Genomic DNA, 17623 nt, shown 5'->3' with positions numbered 1-17623 from the left:
AACATAATTCAACACTTTATTTATTTATTTATTTAGAAACTTTTATATACCGGTATTTGTGGGGACATCATACCGGTTCACATAGTAACTGAAAGATTGGAAAATACATTGCAACAGGGGAATGTAACTGGGCGGGGGGAAGAACAGAAAGGCAGTAGGAAGGATAGGAGAACAAGAAGGTAATAACCAAAACAATTTACAATGAAAGTCTCCTTAATAAGGAGGTTACCTGAAAGGGGACTGCGAGGGGGAGTGGAGGGAGTTATTCTGTGTAAGCATGGTTGAACAGGAGAGTTTTTAATTTCTTTTTGAATTTAAATGCACAGGGTTCAAGTCGCATGTGGACAGGTAGTGTATTCCAGAGAACGGGCCCGGCAATAGAGATGGCACGGTCTCGGGTGGAGGAGAGATGTGCCTGTTTCAAGGATTGAACGTGTAGGGTGCCTTTGTTGGTAGATCTGGTGGCTCGGATGGACAGGGGGGCAGTGAAAGGGAGGTCGAGCCAGTTGGAGTTGTGGGTGTAAATGGACTTGTGAATTATGGTCAGAGTTTTGTAGTGTATACGGGACATTATGGGGAGCCAATGTAAATCCTTGAGGATGGGGGTAATATGGTCATGTTTGCGTGTGTTTGTAATGAGTCTTGCAGTAGCATTTTGCAGAAGTTGAAGGGGTTTGATAGAAGACAATGGGAGCCCTAAGAGGAGGGCATTACAGTAATCTAGTTTGGAGGTGAGGGTAGCTTGGATCACTGTGCGGAGGTCATGGGCGTAGAGCAGGGGTCTGAGTTTCTTTAGTACATTTAGCTTGAAGAAGCCAGTTTTGAGGATGGAGTTGATGTGAGATTTCATACTTAGGTTGGGATCAAGAAGGACTCCGAGGTCTCTAACGGAGGGTTGAGCTGTGAGGAGGTTAAGTTTAGGGTCGTTAGGTAGGAGGTCAGGGGGGTGCGAGGAGATGTGAAGGAGTTCCGTTTTGTTGGTGTTGAGAGCAAGCTGAAGGTTGGTGAGGAGGGCGTTGATGGCTGCAAGGCACTTTTCCCAGTGCTCGAGGGCGTCAGATATGGAGTTGTGAATGGGAATGATGATCTGTACATCATCAGCATAAAGGTAGAATTTGAGTTTAAGGTCAGTGAGGAGGTGGCAGAGGGGAGTGAGGTAAATGTTGAATAGGGTAGATGAGAGTGATGAGCCTTGCGGGACTCCTTGTTGTAGGGGGTATGAGGCAGATAGGTTGTTTCCAATTTTCACAGAGAACTTTCTGTTAGAGAGGCCTTCGAACCGACTTCTTCGCTGGAGATAGAAAGTATCCTTAAAAAAATGAAAACAGCCTCGCATCCCTCTGACCCAATACCCACCAACATTCTCTTTAACATCCCAAACACCATTTCAAAGCCAACTGCTGAAATCATCAACCTCTCCTTAACTCAAGGCCTTGTACCAGACCAACTCAAGCTCGCCATTCTGAAACCCATTCTAAAAAAACCTAACTTGTCTCCAACAGACCCAGCCAATTTCCGCCCAATAGCCAACCTTCCCATGATTGCTAAAATCATGGAAAAAATAGTTAAACAGCTATCGGAATACCTCGAAGAACATAACATTCTCTCTCCCGCTCAGCATGGATTTCGTAAGACGTTTAGCACAGAAACTCTCCATATATCCCTTTCTGACACCATTATTACAAACATGGAAAAAGGTCAAACCTACCAACTTGTACTAATCGACTTATCTGCCGCTTTTGATACGGTGAACCACGCAATTCTATTGGAAAGACTAAAAGACATAGGCATCAAGGGAACCGCCTTGAGTTGGTTCAGATCATTCTTGTCTAACAGGAGCTTTAAAGTCAGGATTAACACCAAAGAATCCCCCCCCCCTTACACTCTAACCAGGGCGTCCCTCAAGGATCTTCTCTCTCACCTACACTCTTGAACATCTACCTCCTTCTTCTCTGCTACCTACTCACAAAGCTAAAGCTTTCCCACTTTCTGTACGCGGACGACGTCCAAATACTCATCCCGATTACAGATTCCCTACATAAAGCCCTTATCCACTGGAACAACTGTCTTCAAACAATTAACCACCTTCTCTCTACACTAAACCTTGTCTTAAACACCAATAAGATGGAGATTCTAATCATTTCACAAAATGACATCACATCTCATCTTATATTGTCGACCTCCTCTCAATCAGCCCAATCAACCAACACAATACTGAATCACTCTCCATTTGTCAGAGACTTAGGAGTAATCCTGGACAAACAGTTCAACCTAAAGAATTTTGTGAACACTACCACTTAAAGAGTGCTTCTACAAACTTCAGGTCCTCCAAAACTTAAAACCTTTACTCCATTTCCGGGACTTCAGATTGGTGCTGCAATCCATCATCATGTCCAAACTGGACTATTGCAACTCCCTTCTTCTTGGTCTCCCGGCCAACGCCATAAAACCCTTGCAAATGGTGCAGAACTCCGCAGCCAGGATCCTCACCAATACCAATAAAAGGGAACATATCACCCCCATCCTTCGGAGCTTACATTGGCTACCTATTAAACACAGGATCCTCTTCAAAACCCTCACAATTATTCATAAAGCTAAAAACAACCTCACTTCACTCCACATATCCATTCAACTAAGACCCCATACCTCCTCTAGACCAATCAGGAGTGCCTACAAAGACACCTTATATGCCCCTCAAGAAAAAACATCCCTGAGAAAACGAGCCATATCGACTGCAGGACCACATCATTGGAATGCCTTACCTCCGGACCTCAGACAAGAACCTTGCCCTGCCACTTTAAAAAAAAAACCAAAACTTAAAACATGGCTATTTGGCCAAGCCTTCGCAGACACTTAATCTTGCCACACCTGTGATTTTTCCCTTGCTCATGGAATCCGCCTAATCGGTCACCACAGTCCTGCTCTTGACTCTAGTTATCTTCCTTCTGATTACTACTTAGCTGGTTCAGTGTCGATTTGCAATGACTTATGATCTCACATTGATTTTTGATATGCGTTGTGTTATGATGTTCTGAATTGCTATGTTTTTGACTTGTTTTACTGTTAATTGCCTCCTCTGTTCTTTGTACCGCTCTGAGCGATCGTTTTTGTTGCACTGTAAACCGATGTGATATGTATATTTTACAGGAATGTCGGCATATAAAAAAGTATAAATAAATAAGTTTACTTAGGGAATAGCCACTGCTATTAACTGCATCAGTAGCATGGGATCTTCTTAGTACTTGGGTAACTGCCAGGTTCTTGTGGCCTGATTTGGCCTCTGTTGGGAACAGGATGCTGGGCTTGATAGACCCTTGGTCTGACCCAGCATGGCAATTTCTTATGTTCTTAAAACTGGTGTTCCTCAAGGATCAACTCTATTTGGACCCTTCCTATAAACTTCTTTATGGGTTGGGACTCAATTTTCAAATTTATGCAGATGACATCCAATTTTCTTTTCCAGATTCTTCAGTTGAGACTGCTTTACAGGGATTAGAAATTTATGTGTCAGCCATTTTGTGATGGCTACATCAGAACTGGTTTGCCCTCAACATAAAAAAACTGAAATCATCTCTCTCTTGCTATCCTAAAATGGAAGTCTTCCCTACTTTCTATTTTGAAAATTAAAAAATTGTAGTTCAATCTGTTATATGTGATTTGGATGTTATGCTAGATACCAGGCTCTCAATGAAACCTCTTGTTAAAAATTGAATAAAGTCTGGATACTTCAAACAGAATGCAGAGACTTAAACCGTATTTAGAAGCAGATGATTTTTGAGGGCTACATTATTGCAACTCAGTTTTTCTTGGAGTTCCAGATAACACAATCAAGCCTCTTCAGCTCTTACAAAACTCTGCAGCTAGGATTCTTTCAGGCACATGTAAATACAATCATATAACTCCCGATTTGAGTAAATTGCACTGGTTACCAGTATACTACCGGATTCAGTATAAGGTACTTACTATTCTCTACTGTATAATTTACAATAATGATATGACCTGGCTTGGCATTAGTTTACACCTCTATACGCCCTTTAGGAATCTCTGCTCAGCACAAAGGATTATTAACTATCCCCACCATTAAGTAAACACTTTTGGGTGAAGTAAGGGAAAGAGCTATATCTGTTGCTGGACCTAGTTTTTGGAACAAAATGCTGGAAGCCCTGAGATTAACAGTGGATACAAAAATTTTAAAAAGGGTTTAAAACCTGATTGTTTCAGTGTTTAATGAATAAGAATTTATTTTAAGAGTCTGTCATCTTTTGTTCTTCTGTATTGATCTTTAATTGCAAGTAAGATTTTAAGGTAGTATTCATCTCATATTCCAATGAGATGTTTGATGTTATTTGATGTCATTTTATGAAGATGTATTTGTGCTGTCTTGTCAGTCTTACGCTTGAGTTTTCTACTGTAAACCCACTTTGGTCTAAAGAGGTATAGAAGAAATTCTAAGTAAATACTGTTTTAGCCACACATTTTAAAACCAATTCAATTAACATAAAGTAGTTTTCCTCATTCCCTTAATGCTTGCCTTTAAAATGAGATGTCAATACAATACCTATGTATGGAATGAGACCTAGCAAGAGTCTTCTACAAGATAGGGCAACTACATGACTGTAGTGACTGTATCAGAGCTGCGACATACGGAAATGTGAAAGTTTCCAGATGTGACTTTGGTGTACTTACTACTGACCCACTCCAGCCAGTCCATGTCACACAGACTAGAATGCTAGGCCTTTTTTTTTTAGGTCCTCTATCTGCAAAAATAGAAACACATGCTAAGAGAGTAGATACAGATCATAATACCCATTCAGCGTGCCCAATTTAGTTCCAGGGTCATAGTCCTAGATCCCAGTTGCTATTTGGCATTTCTTGACTTGTTTGGATTTAGGGATCTTCTTGCTTCTTCCATGCTTTCTTGAACTCACTCCCCATTTCTGTCTCAAGTACTTTTCCTGGGAGCTTATTTCATGCACCCATGACCCTTTCTGTGAATATAAGTTACACAGTAACATAGTAAATGTTGGCAGAAAAAGATCTTACCCCTCCAGTCTGACCAGTTATATTGATTCCACTGCTAAGGATACCTCCCCGTTCCTAGCCAGAGAGGGTGAGTACCTGCCAGATTTCCCTCTACCCAGTCTTTTTGTCTTACTCCTTTGACATCCACTCTTCTTGGGTAGAAGGGCATACATCCTCCCCTCAGGACCCACCCATGCCGACACTCAGCTGCTTCTGAGTCTCTCTCTTGGAAGTAGAAGACCCACTGGTTGTAGAAGTGGAGGAGAACCAGGTCTGAGCCATTCTCATATGCTGGCCTTCTGACCAGAGGCATAGGGAAAAGAAAGCCCTCCTCCTGCATCATGAACTGCACATCCTTGATGCGAGTGCATGGAGCCATTTTTATGATGTCCCTGCACATTCTTGGACATGGAACTTGTAGGTGTGGAAAATATACATATATTTGTGTGTGTATAAAAGCTATGTACATATTTGCACACATACATACACAGGATAAGGAATGAAGATATAAAATAAGTGTAACCCGTGTGATTCCCGTTGAAGTTTATAAAATATAAATGTAACTTTAAGCACACTAACTTATGCCTGTATGTCCACTTAGGCACAGTACTGAAAATTACCTTTCCTGTGTGTGGGAGGAGAAAAACTACAAGATGAGAAAAGGTGTACTTTGTTACTGCTTTACATGAAGTGTATAGTCGACGGGAGTTGTTAAGCAGGCATCATATAGTAACAGGCTGCAACATAATCGCTACTTAATTCAAAAGTACAGCAATGATTTCTCTGCCACCCTTATAACTGCAAAAATGTTCTCCCCTTCCCACCAAAATAAACGTGCATTCGACCAGATTTATTAAATGGTTACTCCAATGCAGCGTGTATTACTCAGAAAAATGTGACCCATAGGGCTACTTCAGTAAGCGGCAAACACACATTGCATTAATGACAAAATCTTGGTTAGCAGAAAATATTGTTATCTTAGATGGCTTCCTTAATTTCCTCAAAAGAATCAAATTACTGAGATAACAGGAACTGGTGGAAGGGAATACTGTGATATAGTTATAATGTAATGTTACTGTTTACAGATTTATAAAATAAAAATCACTAGGTAAACAAGTTTCCAATATTATAATACAGACAACACTAGCTTTCCAATAGAAAGGTCTCAAAATATTTTTTTCTTGAAGCATGAAAAGACTTCAGAGACTTTATGATGTAGGTGCAGGAATGCATTTTGACAAATGAGGAAAAATAAAGATTTCCAGATATTTATTTCTGGAACTGTACACCAGGTATTAAAGTACAACAAAATACAAAATAATGCTCAAAAAAATCAGTGTTTATGTACAAATATTAAAATCAATGCAGCAGCGACTTCCTCCTGAACATCTGATACTAAAAGTTATTCTGATTGTCACCAATTAGTCATATTATTCACAGGGAACTTGTTTTTGACTAGGTGTAAAGGAGAATCACTGGTGCTGTAAAAGAAGAATATTCGTACATATTTTAAACAGTATAATTGGTAAGAGTTTCCTTCTTTTAGTACAAAATGAATGTAATATATAGTAACTATCTGTAAATATCTGATAGTCCTTTGATTGTGGCGTGTTGACAGTGTGCTTATGACAGCCTGCAAGAATATTTTCTTAAACAGAAATTCCCTCTTGGTCAGTTCATCAATTAGTTTACATTCAAAGTTGAAATACCATATCCTAGTGACTTTGGTTAAATTAAACAGCAATACTCTATTGGGGACTGAGGCTTTCACATTTATGGTCCTCAGTTTAGGAAAGCAAAAAAAAAAAAAAAGAAGAAAAAATTGCACAATTCATTGACCTAATTGTACACTCTATAGCATTCTTTAGCAAACAGTATTGTACATCCTTCAAGTAAATTCAGCAGTTTGACCATGAAATGAGCAAACTATACATTTAAAAGCCAACATGAAAAAAGATAATGTGACTAACAAATAAAAAGTATTGCTATAATCACAGCACCAGTTACACTTTGAAATGAATCAGCGATACTCTTCACATTCCCTGTAAATAATCTGTAACTGACACACCCTAGCAAACTGCAATTGCTCATCATGGATTTTTGGTTTGTTCACATGGGTGGGGGAGGGGGAATGCTGTACAAAGGACAAAGAATTCATCACAGTTTGCAACAAGAATTGTGCTTTAAAATTAAGTAATTAAAGGCAATGGAGATTCTGCACATGTATGCAAGTTCTCTTCATTCTAACCCTAAAACGCAATTCTTTTCATGAACAGTAACAAATTCTCTACTGATAAGTAACTGAGAAGAAAAAGTAAAAAGTGAAGTCTAGCTTTTAGCGAAAAATCAATAAATAGCTATTTTACATGGGCAAAGTCATAGTGGTACATTTTGTGAAAGCACATCAAGCATGCACAAAAATGTTACTATACACTGCAGAAGTAGTCAGAAAACAATATTGAAATAGATATCTAAAAAGATATGCAGAATTTACAGATATTTACAATATCTTGCAAATTATTGCCTCATAATAAGGAATTAAAAGTAAACTACTAGCTAGCTAGCTCCCTCATTGTTGAGAGGTTACATTAGAACAGCACTTAATGAAACAAAAACAAAATCCCAACTTGCTAGCCAGAATTCATTCTCTTTCATATTTTCTGAATTTTGGTCATTTTCTTTTTATTAAAAAACTAAAGTGTCCGTACAACCTGCTGACAATCAAAACTTTAGACAAGAAACCGAACAGTCTCCCTCTATATTCGGATCCCAGCAATGCATAGATAGATAAACTGAACAGACTACTGCACTAGCTACAGAGAATGGGCATGTTCATTTAAGTGCAACTGGTATAAGCATTCAGTCATCCTAGTACAATAATTCTGTACAGACCGGCCACTGTAAACCCACAGTTAAACTGAAATGCGCAACAATGACACATTGTAACCAATATTATTGAAAATTACATAAAATGATTGAGTCTTAAACAACAAAATGAAAAACTTACAAAGTTCAGCACAAAAAAAAACAAAAACAAGAAGCTGAAACTTGGTGTTAAAGTCACAGATTAATATGCAGAGTCAAGGCTACCCGTTATCAAACTGTGTACTTACAGGAATTATGTACTTCAGATACAGTATATAAATTAAATGGATGTATAACGTTACCACTAATTGCTTTTTGTCCACTGTACCATTTCATTTAATGTAAATATGCTACTGTGTAAACACTTCACAAGCAGTCTTCATTCAACTTCTGAGCAGAAACCCCAGAAAAAAGCTGCATCTTAAACTGATGTCAACGCAGTTCACAGTACGTAAAATAAATACCCTCCCCTTTCTAATGGAACCCCAGATCACTAAATCCCAATTACTCAGCACAACCTTGAAGCGATAAATAAAACACGATTATTACCAAAGTCATCAAATACTGAGAGCAAACTTTTGGGCAACACAATTAGTGGCAATTATTTTGAATTAGTGCAATCAGTGAGAAGAAAACAGATTTTGTAGAAATTAAGTTGTACAGCAGAATGAGATGTATCAAAAACAGAGCAACGTAAATGGCGAGCACGCCTTGGAAGCACATTATGTTACATGCTGTTCTAGTTTATGTTTGCTGTGTATACAATACAACTTAAGTCCCACTTATCAAGTTTCTAAACATATTTATAAAGTTATGAAATTATGCTGACTACACAGAAAATATGTATGAGAAATCTTTTAATTTCTGCCGATCCTCCCTTGGTACTAGCAGCATTTGATAAAAATGGTAAAGATTTGACATTTCTCCTATCCATATGTTTTGGGGCAAACATTCAAGAATGTACTTCAAGGTTCTACTGTATTAAGTATAAAATCTAGATAGTCCCTCACAAATATATAACACTTTGAACTGCAGTGCTCCAAATAACCTAAGACATTCCCCATAATGTAAACCTTAGTGGTAATTCCTAGACAATGCTGACTGTGCTGTTGACAATGTCAGCTGCCTTAAAAAAAAAAAAAAAAAAGTTTAAACATACACAGGTCATTGTGTAATTTATATTACAACCTTCAAAGTGGTGGACAAAAAGCCCATCAAGATGCATTACAAGTTCACAAAATGCAAAAGATCAGTTAATCAGGTGAAGTACACAGAACTCTACTGGCAGTATAATAGTTACACTTTCGGTGTAAGGTAGCCATGCCCCATAATTCTGCAACTGCATCCAAGAATAAGTCTTCATACTTTACACGTTCTGTCCCTTGTGTGAGCTTCCATAAAGATGAACCTGCCGTCTTATACACCCAAGTGCTCTAGTTTAGTATCACATGAAGGGGTAGGGGAGGGGGAAATAATCTTTGCAAGATCGCGCAGTTATAAAATGAAAAATTAAAACCCTGTCTTTACAAGAAAAAAAAATGCTACATTAAGCAGAGATCAGGACTGGTACCTGTAAACATGTTTTCCCACTGCACTCATTACAGGAAAGGTAGCTTCAACTCAAAGAAGTGGATACGTTCAGTTCAGAACCTCTGTGCTGGTTTTGAGATGGCGACCCACTGTCTACAGGCTTTAGAAAAAGAAGCAGAGCTTAAAGCTACACCACATAGTTCAATCTTGAGTCTCCAACTCCGCCGAACATTATATAACATTTCCACATTGATGGACTGAAATGAAGTAATTCTTGATAAAATCAAGATAATAGTTTTATACATACAAAGACATCACTGATGTCATAGTGAAAAAAAGTTCATACTTCCAGTGAAAGACTAAGCAAACCTGATGTCCTGATCAGATTTGCCTTAACTGCATACTCACTGTTTTGTATTTGGGAAGAGGGGAAGGAGTTGCAATCATTCTGATTGAAGGGCTGTATGATGTAGTGTATGGGAATTGATAAAACTAGTTTCATTTGCAGACAAGCTGCTGAAGTCTGCACTGAGACAGCCATTTTGGCACCAGTAATATGATGTGTGTGATTCTCAAATCCACACCCAGGTTATTTACAGATACATCATTCATGAAGGAGTCCGGCACTGCAATTCCCATTTTTAATCTCTTTGTAGGTCTCTCAGTCTCCTCATTGCATATGCTGATAGGATTGAGTTCCGAGTGATAAAATCCAGGCTCAAATAAGTTAAAACAATCACTTTCACCATTGGTAGGTAAGTTAAGAAAGTCTTCTGTTGCAACAGGCACGTGATTAACTGGTCCTCGAGGTAAAGAGTCCAAAGGAGGAAAGCTATCCAAGCAGTTCACGTCTGTGGAGTTGCACACTGTGTCTACGCTGTTGGTCAATGCTAAAAAGAAAAATAAAGAAAAAAAACATTTTAACCTTTTCATTTCATCAACTGCTTAGCAACTACTATTAATAACCCCTGTATGTCACACAGGAGTTATGAATAGCTACTAATTAATATATGTACAAGAAGTTGGGAATTCAAAAGAAAGGTAAGGCCAGATGCAAGCAATATTGATAAACTGGGACTTATCAGAGTGAAGAGCAGCAGCGAAGTGTGGACAAAATAATAGGGTTGGATAAAAAGTGACGTAACCTGCTGGAGAACAGCAGATGGGGCTTGGAGAAGCAACACAAAATAACTAGATGGCGCAGTTTCATTTTTCATTCATGTTTGGTTATGGTCTTTGCAGCTGGATACAGAAGACAGATTTGAAGATCAACACAGAAGATGCATATAAAAGATGGGAAACAAACATTTCTGGGGTACTCAACAGACTGGCAAATGGATGGAGCAGCTTATCACTCAAGGAAACATGGAATGTTCAATTAGAAAGGTAGGAGAAAAATCAATTAATGTGCTGTCCTAAGTACAATGAGGGAAGAAAACGAAGAACTATGAAGTGCACAGAACTGCAAAAATTCTTACAGAATCAGTGAAGGGGAAATGAATGTCAAAACCGTACTGCTGTTTGCCTAAGGGGGCCAGAGTATGCAGATGTTTTTACCACATGCATCTTGTACTAGCTAATTTCCAAAGAGAAGGTACATGTGGTAAAATTTTATTTATAAAACGTATATACCACATAACCTGAAAAACAAAAGCGTTTTACAATAGTTCGCATACGTAATAAAAACAAATACAATAAATACAATACATAACAAAAGAAAACACACAACCACTAGCCTGCTATAGACAGCTTCATACCCCCCCATCCACCCCACAATCCCTGACTTATCAGACCTTATTGATATTACTGCACAATTTTAGGAAAAAGATACAACTTAACCAATTTTCAGAACCGTAATTAATTACATTCATTCCTAATTATCACAGGTAAATCATTCCCAAATCCAGGAACAATAGCAGTAAAAGCCCGTTTTGAACACCTACTAGGTTCTAAACTTACATCCATGTGACAGCTCTAACTGCACAGACTGTGCTGACTGAATAGGCCACTTAGAATTATGCCAAACCAATTTGGAAGATAAATAAAGTGGACCCTTCAATTGTAAGCTACAAGTAACCAGTGCAATAATTGCCAATATTGGGGAAATTGTATCCCTTCTAGATTTTCCCACATACCAGCCTCGACGCACAATTCTGAATCAGTTGTAACTATTGTGACAGACACCCTGGTAAACCTACTAACAAGCCATTAGAGTAATACAGAATACCCATCACCAATGACTGCACTAACAGCTTCACTGATCCCTCATCCAGAAACATCTTTAATTGAATTCTCTTCAAATGCAGACATGCTTTTCTACATGTTTGATTTACAAATATCTCCAAAGAGAAAGCAGAGTCCAAGACTACACCAAGACTTCTAGCTTGATCTACCTACATACTTTGCCTCCCTTTGTCAAAACTGTGATGCTGTTTGCCCTTCATTCCTCATGCAGTTCTCGAATTTTTGTAGTTCTGCAGTACTTCTCACTTTATCTTCATTTTCTTCCTCGGATGTTTTTAGGACAGCACATTAGATGAGTTTTCTCCAAATCTCTCTGATTATACGTAGCTAGACTAATTTAAATTACACAGCAAGTGCAAAGGATGCAGGCACTTTTAGCCTATTTGTGCAGGCAGTAAAAGGCAGGTAAAACAGTGCAAAATACTTTGGTAAATACTATGTACATGTGCTATTTCATACTCTCAACCTAAATGCACCCCTGAAAATCCCTCTTTTTAACCCTGATAACAGTAATGTGCTGTGGAAGTCTACAAATACTTTTAACTAGGCAGAGGGTAATTTTTAGACAGGTCAGTTTATTAGAGCAACAACTGCCCTCAAAATTATTGGCATGAAAGTCCATCTGAAAAGCCACCCGAAAATGCCAATACAATAAGGCAGAATCTGTAAAGGTAAGATGCCAAAACATAAAAGAGTTTTATGACATAGGAATGGAAGAGATGAGAAAGGATGGAGGGTGAAGAACAAGTAGCTGGTCATGTAGAACAAATTAATTTTGGCAAAGTTTGAAAATGCAGAGCACCAAGAAAGATGCATGCAGGTGAATAAATAAAAGGAAATGGAGCAGAGATAAAAAAAAAAAAATTTGTATTTGATAAAAATGAGATGCTATGCTGAGTCAGACCACGTTCTTTGAGCACAGCATCTTGGCTGTCAGAGGCTAATCTGGGTCCCAAGAACCCGGCAGATCCCAAAGAATAGATCCATACTTTGTTACTCCCAGGGATAAATGATGGTTTTCTGTAGTCTACCTGGCTAATGATTATTTATGGACTTTTCTTTCAGGAACCTGTCCAAATCCCTTTTAATCCCCACTAGGCTACATGTGTTGATGACATCGTCCAACAACAAATTCCACAGCTTGATTGTGTGTTGAGTGACAAAAAAAAAAAAAACCACTACTCTCTCTAATTTATTTCAAATTTGCTGCCTGTTCAGTTTCATGGAAAGTCTCCTAGCATTAGTACTATTTGAAAAGGTAAATAGTGATCCCCTATTTACCTATTCCAACCCACTCATGATTTTATAAACCTCTATTATATTCTGTCTCAGTTGCTTTTCTCCAGGCTGAAGAGCCCTAACCTGTTTAACCTTTCCTTTCGAGGAAAACCAGTCCACCCCCCTTTATAATTTTTGTTGCTCTTCTCTACACGATGGGGTTATGAAACACTCCAATTGCAGTCACACCATGGTGGCTTCTGAGAGTTCCTTATATCCTCGCCTCAATGTAGGGCACATCCAATGCTGGTCCAATGAACAGCCTTTGGAGGCATGTCCAACTCTCTTGGCTAAGGAAATGAACTATCCTCAGGCTCTCTCATGAGTCAGCAGCCTCTGTGGCTCTGTTGCAGGTTCCCAGTTTGCAACTCCCAGGGCCCTGTGTTCAAACCCCATTACTACATGCTTGAAACTTCTAGTAGCTTTGACGTCTATCGGATGATGGTCACCCATGTATGAGCGAACACTTTATTTGGGCAATATGGTATTTCAGCAAGGAAGAATCATGTAAAAACATCTTCACATTGTCCCTATGCCTCTTTTCCTCTCCATTTTTCCCCTTTCCCCAGGAACTGTCCCCTGCCTCTTCCCACTGCACATTCCCCCCTTTTCTCTTAGCACATAGGTCACCACAGTTCTCTCCCTCTTGTCCCCCCATACCTCCGAGCAAAAGACACAGATCACATTCTAGCAACAAGCTCTGCTCTCCATCCTCACATGAGTGAGCATTCAACTGACTGGCTGCAGACAGGAGCAATAAATAGAGAGAGAGCGAGAAAGAGAAGCTCTGACCCTGCTCTACCCTCCCCTTCCTCATAGCAAGAGGTAGGTCAGAGGACTCACTCAGGTTAGACAGGTGGGTGGGGAGGCCTTGCACAGGCTCAGACAGGCCACAGGCAATCAGGAAGTGGAACTGGAAGGCAGCCAAGACCCGACCTGCGCAGAGATACAGAAGCTATGCATGGGAGGGACTGACGTTGTGTGTGGGTATGTAGCCACACAGCTTAGAGAGCTCTGTAGGGGGAAAAGAACAGGTTTGGGTAAAAATACACTTGTGGTGGGGGATGCCTGGATGTTGGTTTATATATGGGAACTTGTATGCTTTTCTACCCAGAATGGTAGAGGAGTGAGGGAAGAAAACAAAACCAACTTGGAGAAGGTGTACTGCCTCTTCTTGCTTCTGCCTCTTTCTTTTTATCATTTCACTTTTCAGTTCTCCAGTCTTAGCTTCTTTAGCTAGTGTCTTACCATTGTGGGGGTGGGATATAATTGATTTGTGGTTGTTATATTGTGCTTTGTTGTATTTAAATTGTTCTATAAAAACTTTCTCTCACCTAAAGTGCTTTTAGTAAATAGGAGTAATAAGTTAGAATAAATAAATAAATATTCTGAATGTGGTCACGTTTTTACAGCTGTCAGCTGGGACTATAAGTATCGTTCTTAAGTTTGTAACTTGTACTCTACGGTAAAATTACTTTACTGGCCTTTTCTTCTTTCCAGCTTGTTGCAAGCTTCCAAGTTCCCGCCCCCTGTTGATTGTAACTTTGACTTATTCCTGCTTTGGTTATCTTTCGTTTACGTGAATTTGTTACTCTAGTTTTTTCCCTCTGTTAAACTGTAAACCGATCCGATATGGTAATCTACTATGAAGGTCGGTATATAAAATTGTTAAATAAATAAAAATAAATAAGTAACTTTCTAGTCTGGACGTGCCAACTGGTCCTTATCTGCCATCTACTGTATAATGTTAATTAAATAGGACAAGAAAACAGGAATAATACGCTCTGCAATATCAGTTAATTAAAAAATGAAAACATCAAATGCTAAGGCTTGGCCCACTTGAACATCTACACTGATACCCTTTTTAGGGCGAAAACATTTTGACGCAGAAGAAGTTTATGCTCACAAAATTCATGCATTCAGCAGCGGAGGGGTGGGGGGTGAATGTAACTTGAAACATTACACACACACACACACACACACACATAAAGGCCTTCAATATCAATCTCTCATCCACACAAAAATCTTTTAACTATTTTTCTGAAAAACACATTTCTGTTTGAAATCATTGAGAACACTGGTAAACAAATTTCTGGGAACATTTTGTTTCCTCCACAACCTTCGGTGAAACAAGTAAATTTTAACAAGCTGAACACAAATATGCATTTATTATGTCTGTATCACGTACCGTTTGCCAGAAAAGTGCAATATATATTAAGCATTGTTACGTGTCTGTAGCAACATAAGCTATAATGGCAATGTTGGCACCAGAAAACAAAACTAAAAATGTTTTGCCGCAGGTTTTCATTTGTAATCACTGTCTGACGCTTCGCGGATGAGAGTCCAACAATAGTAACCCAGCATGGAGGGGTTCCACTTGCCTTGATACCGTTTCTCCATTTTGACAACGCCTTGATGAAACTTTTCACCATGTTCGTCGCTCACAGTGCCCAAGGTTGTCTGGGAAGAAGTCCAAATGGGAATGAAAAAAATGTATCTTCAATGACATGTTGCACTTCATCAATTTGTATGCCTGAAGCAGATTTTCAACCTGTTCGACATAGTCTGCTGCCTTATAGTTGCCTAGAAAGTTACAAACAACATTCTTGAAGGCAGTCCACGCAACACTTTCTGTATCTTGCAGAAGACCATCAAAGTGGCTGTCCTTCATCACAGCTCGGATTTGTGGGCCAACAAAAACACCTTCTTTTATCTTGGCGTCACTTATGCGTGGAAACATTTGCCGCAAATAATCAAAGGCTTTACTTTACTTGTTCATTGCCTTAAAGTTTTTCATCAGCCCAAGTTTGATGTGCAAAGGTGGAAGAAATATCTTACTTGGATCCACCAATGGGTCGTGCGAAACATTCTTCTGCCCTGGAACCAACTTCTTGCGGAGAGGGCAGACTTTTCTGACGTAATGCGAATCTCTTGCTCGACTGTCCCACTGACAAAGGAAGCAATACTTGGTGCAACTAAGTTGCAGACCAGTAGAATTGCAACTACCTTGAGATCATCACACAAATTTCCCGTTGTACGCGAGTATTCAATGTGGTTCAGCAGTAGCTGCATGTCTCACATGTTTCTTTCATATGAACGGCATGTCCAACAGGTATTGATGGGTAGATATTGCCGTTGTGCAGCAAAATAGCCTTCAAACTTAAGATTGATGAATCAATAAACAGTCGCCATTCTGTTGGGTCGTGGTCACATCTGAGAGCACAAAACAATCCATTGATGTTACAGCAAAAAGTCACTGTCTACTTGGTTGAAATATTTTGTCAAATCTTCATGATGGCTGCGAAATACTGAAATTTTCATATCAGATGACAAAAGATTCCATCCTTGCAGCCTTGACCTAAGCAGCTCCGCCTGACTCTTCGATAAAGCCAAATCTCTGACCAGATTGTTCCCCTCTGACTGAGATATTAAATGAGGATTGCTGGATGTTGATGGCACAAAGTCAGGATCAGCCGCAGCTTCCATCTGCGACGGCTCACCATCACCGCCTACCTCCTCATCAAGTGTCCACACCTCTGGCCATTTTGGAACAGGAAGACTGTCATCATTCGGCACTGGTCTCATTGCCGATGCAAGGTTAAGGTACTCAAACTTCCTGTTCTTTGATGAGTATCCTGACACATTCGTCATGCAGAAGTAACAGTCAGTTATATGATCTTTCTGTTCCCTCCATATCACTGGGATGGCAAATGACATGGATGGTCGCACACCTTTCAGCCAAGCTCGCAGATTACTGGCGCAAGATGCGCAACATATATGAGGAGCCCATGCTCTGTCCTGGTTACCAATTTTGCACCCGAAGTAGAACTCATATGCCTTCTTAATGAGTACAGTCATACTCCTTTTCTGTGCTTTCAGAGTAAACTCTCCACAGATGTAACAAAACATGTCACAGCTATTACGACACTGGCACATTTCATAAAGTATATGAAATTAAATCCACAAGCTTTAAACTCAGTTTTAGCAATATAATTCGCTCATTCACACAGACGTTGCAAAGGAGACTACTCATTGGTGCTGCTTATATATGGCTGCGTCATCATGGAAACAAGTTGGAATCTTGCAGCCGAGCTGGGGCTTGCCTGAGCAAATTCTGGCATGATCAGGCAGAGTTTCTTGGTGTATTTTAAAAAAAGGTTAGTCTCTGTTACATGTTATGTTGCTTATGGCCATCAAAAATAGGACATGAATTTTAAAAATCATAAAAACTACTGTCCAGCAAGCAAATATATGTACGTGAGATTATGTTTTAAAATTTCACAATTATTGTAACAAACTTGGCCATTTCTCAAAAACCTTATGTGGTGTACAAATTTCAAAGTAATATCTATGATCAGCATCAAAACGTCTATTTGGAACACCAAAAAGCCTGAAGAAAACAAAAACTTTGTTTACCAGTGGAAGCTAAGATTGAAAAGCTTTTTGCTATTCACAAGATAGCCATGTACCTGAGGTGCTAACATAGAACTTGGATTACAGCAGCTGACATTTTAGTCTCAATTCTGTAACTTCCTCAACACTAGGAATTCTGCCAGTTTCCTGGAAGAGACATTAGCTGCCTCTAGGAAAGACAAAGATAAATTTCCTGGACTGGTACTAACTCTAGCATACTGTGAAACTGACCTCTCTCTACTGTGCCAAATGTCCCAGACTTAAATGCCTC

General features: G+C 39.3%; 2 protein-coding genes across 3 annotated transcripts in view; one reads left to right on the top strand and one right to left on the bottom strand.

Annotated features, from left to right (window-relative positions):
- SETD9 (SET domain containing 9) overlaps window positions 1-12873 on the top strand; it is a 74276-nt gene extending 61403 nt beyond the window's left edge. For both annotated transcript variants that reach the window (XM_029576872.1, XM_029576890.1), the window contains one exon: window positions 10660-12873. In XM_029576872.1, the coding sequence (XP_029432732.1) occupies window positions 10660-10682 (23 nt within the window). In that variant the 3' untranslated portion in view covers window positions 10683-12873. The remainder of the gene's footprint in view (window positions 1-10659) is intronic.
- The window catches only part of MIER3 (MIER family member 3), a 131290-nt gene continuing 120010 nt past the window's right edge, over window positions 6344-17623 (bottom strand). Inside the window, 3 exon segments of the mRNA XM_029576834.1 lie at window positions 6344-9946; window positions 9949-9996; window positions 9999-10307. Of these exon segments, the coding sequence (XP_029432694.1) occupies window positions 9861-9946; window positions 9949-9996; window positions 9999-10307 (443 nt within the window). The 3' untranslated portion in view covers window positions 6344-9860.

This window comes from Rhinatrema bivittatum, chromosome 1 (assembly GCF_901001135.1).
Source record: "Rhinatrema bivittatum chromosome 1, aRhiBiv1.1, whole genome shotgun sequence".
Classification (NCBI taxonomy): domain Eukaryota; kingdom Metazoa; phylum Chordata; class Amphibia; order Gymnophiona; family Rhinatrematidae; genus Rhinatrema; species Rhinatrema bivittatum.
The sequence above is the reverse complement of the archived record's forward strand: the minus strand, read 5'-3'. Positions and strand labels throughout refer to the sequence as shown.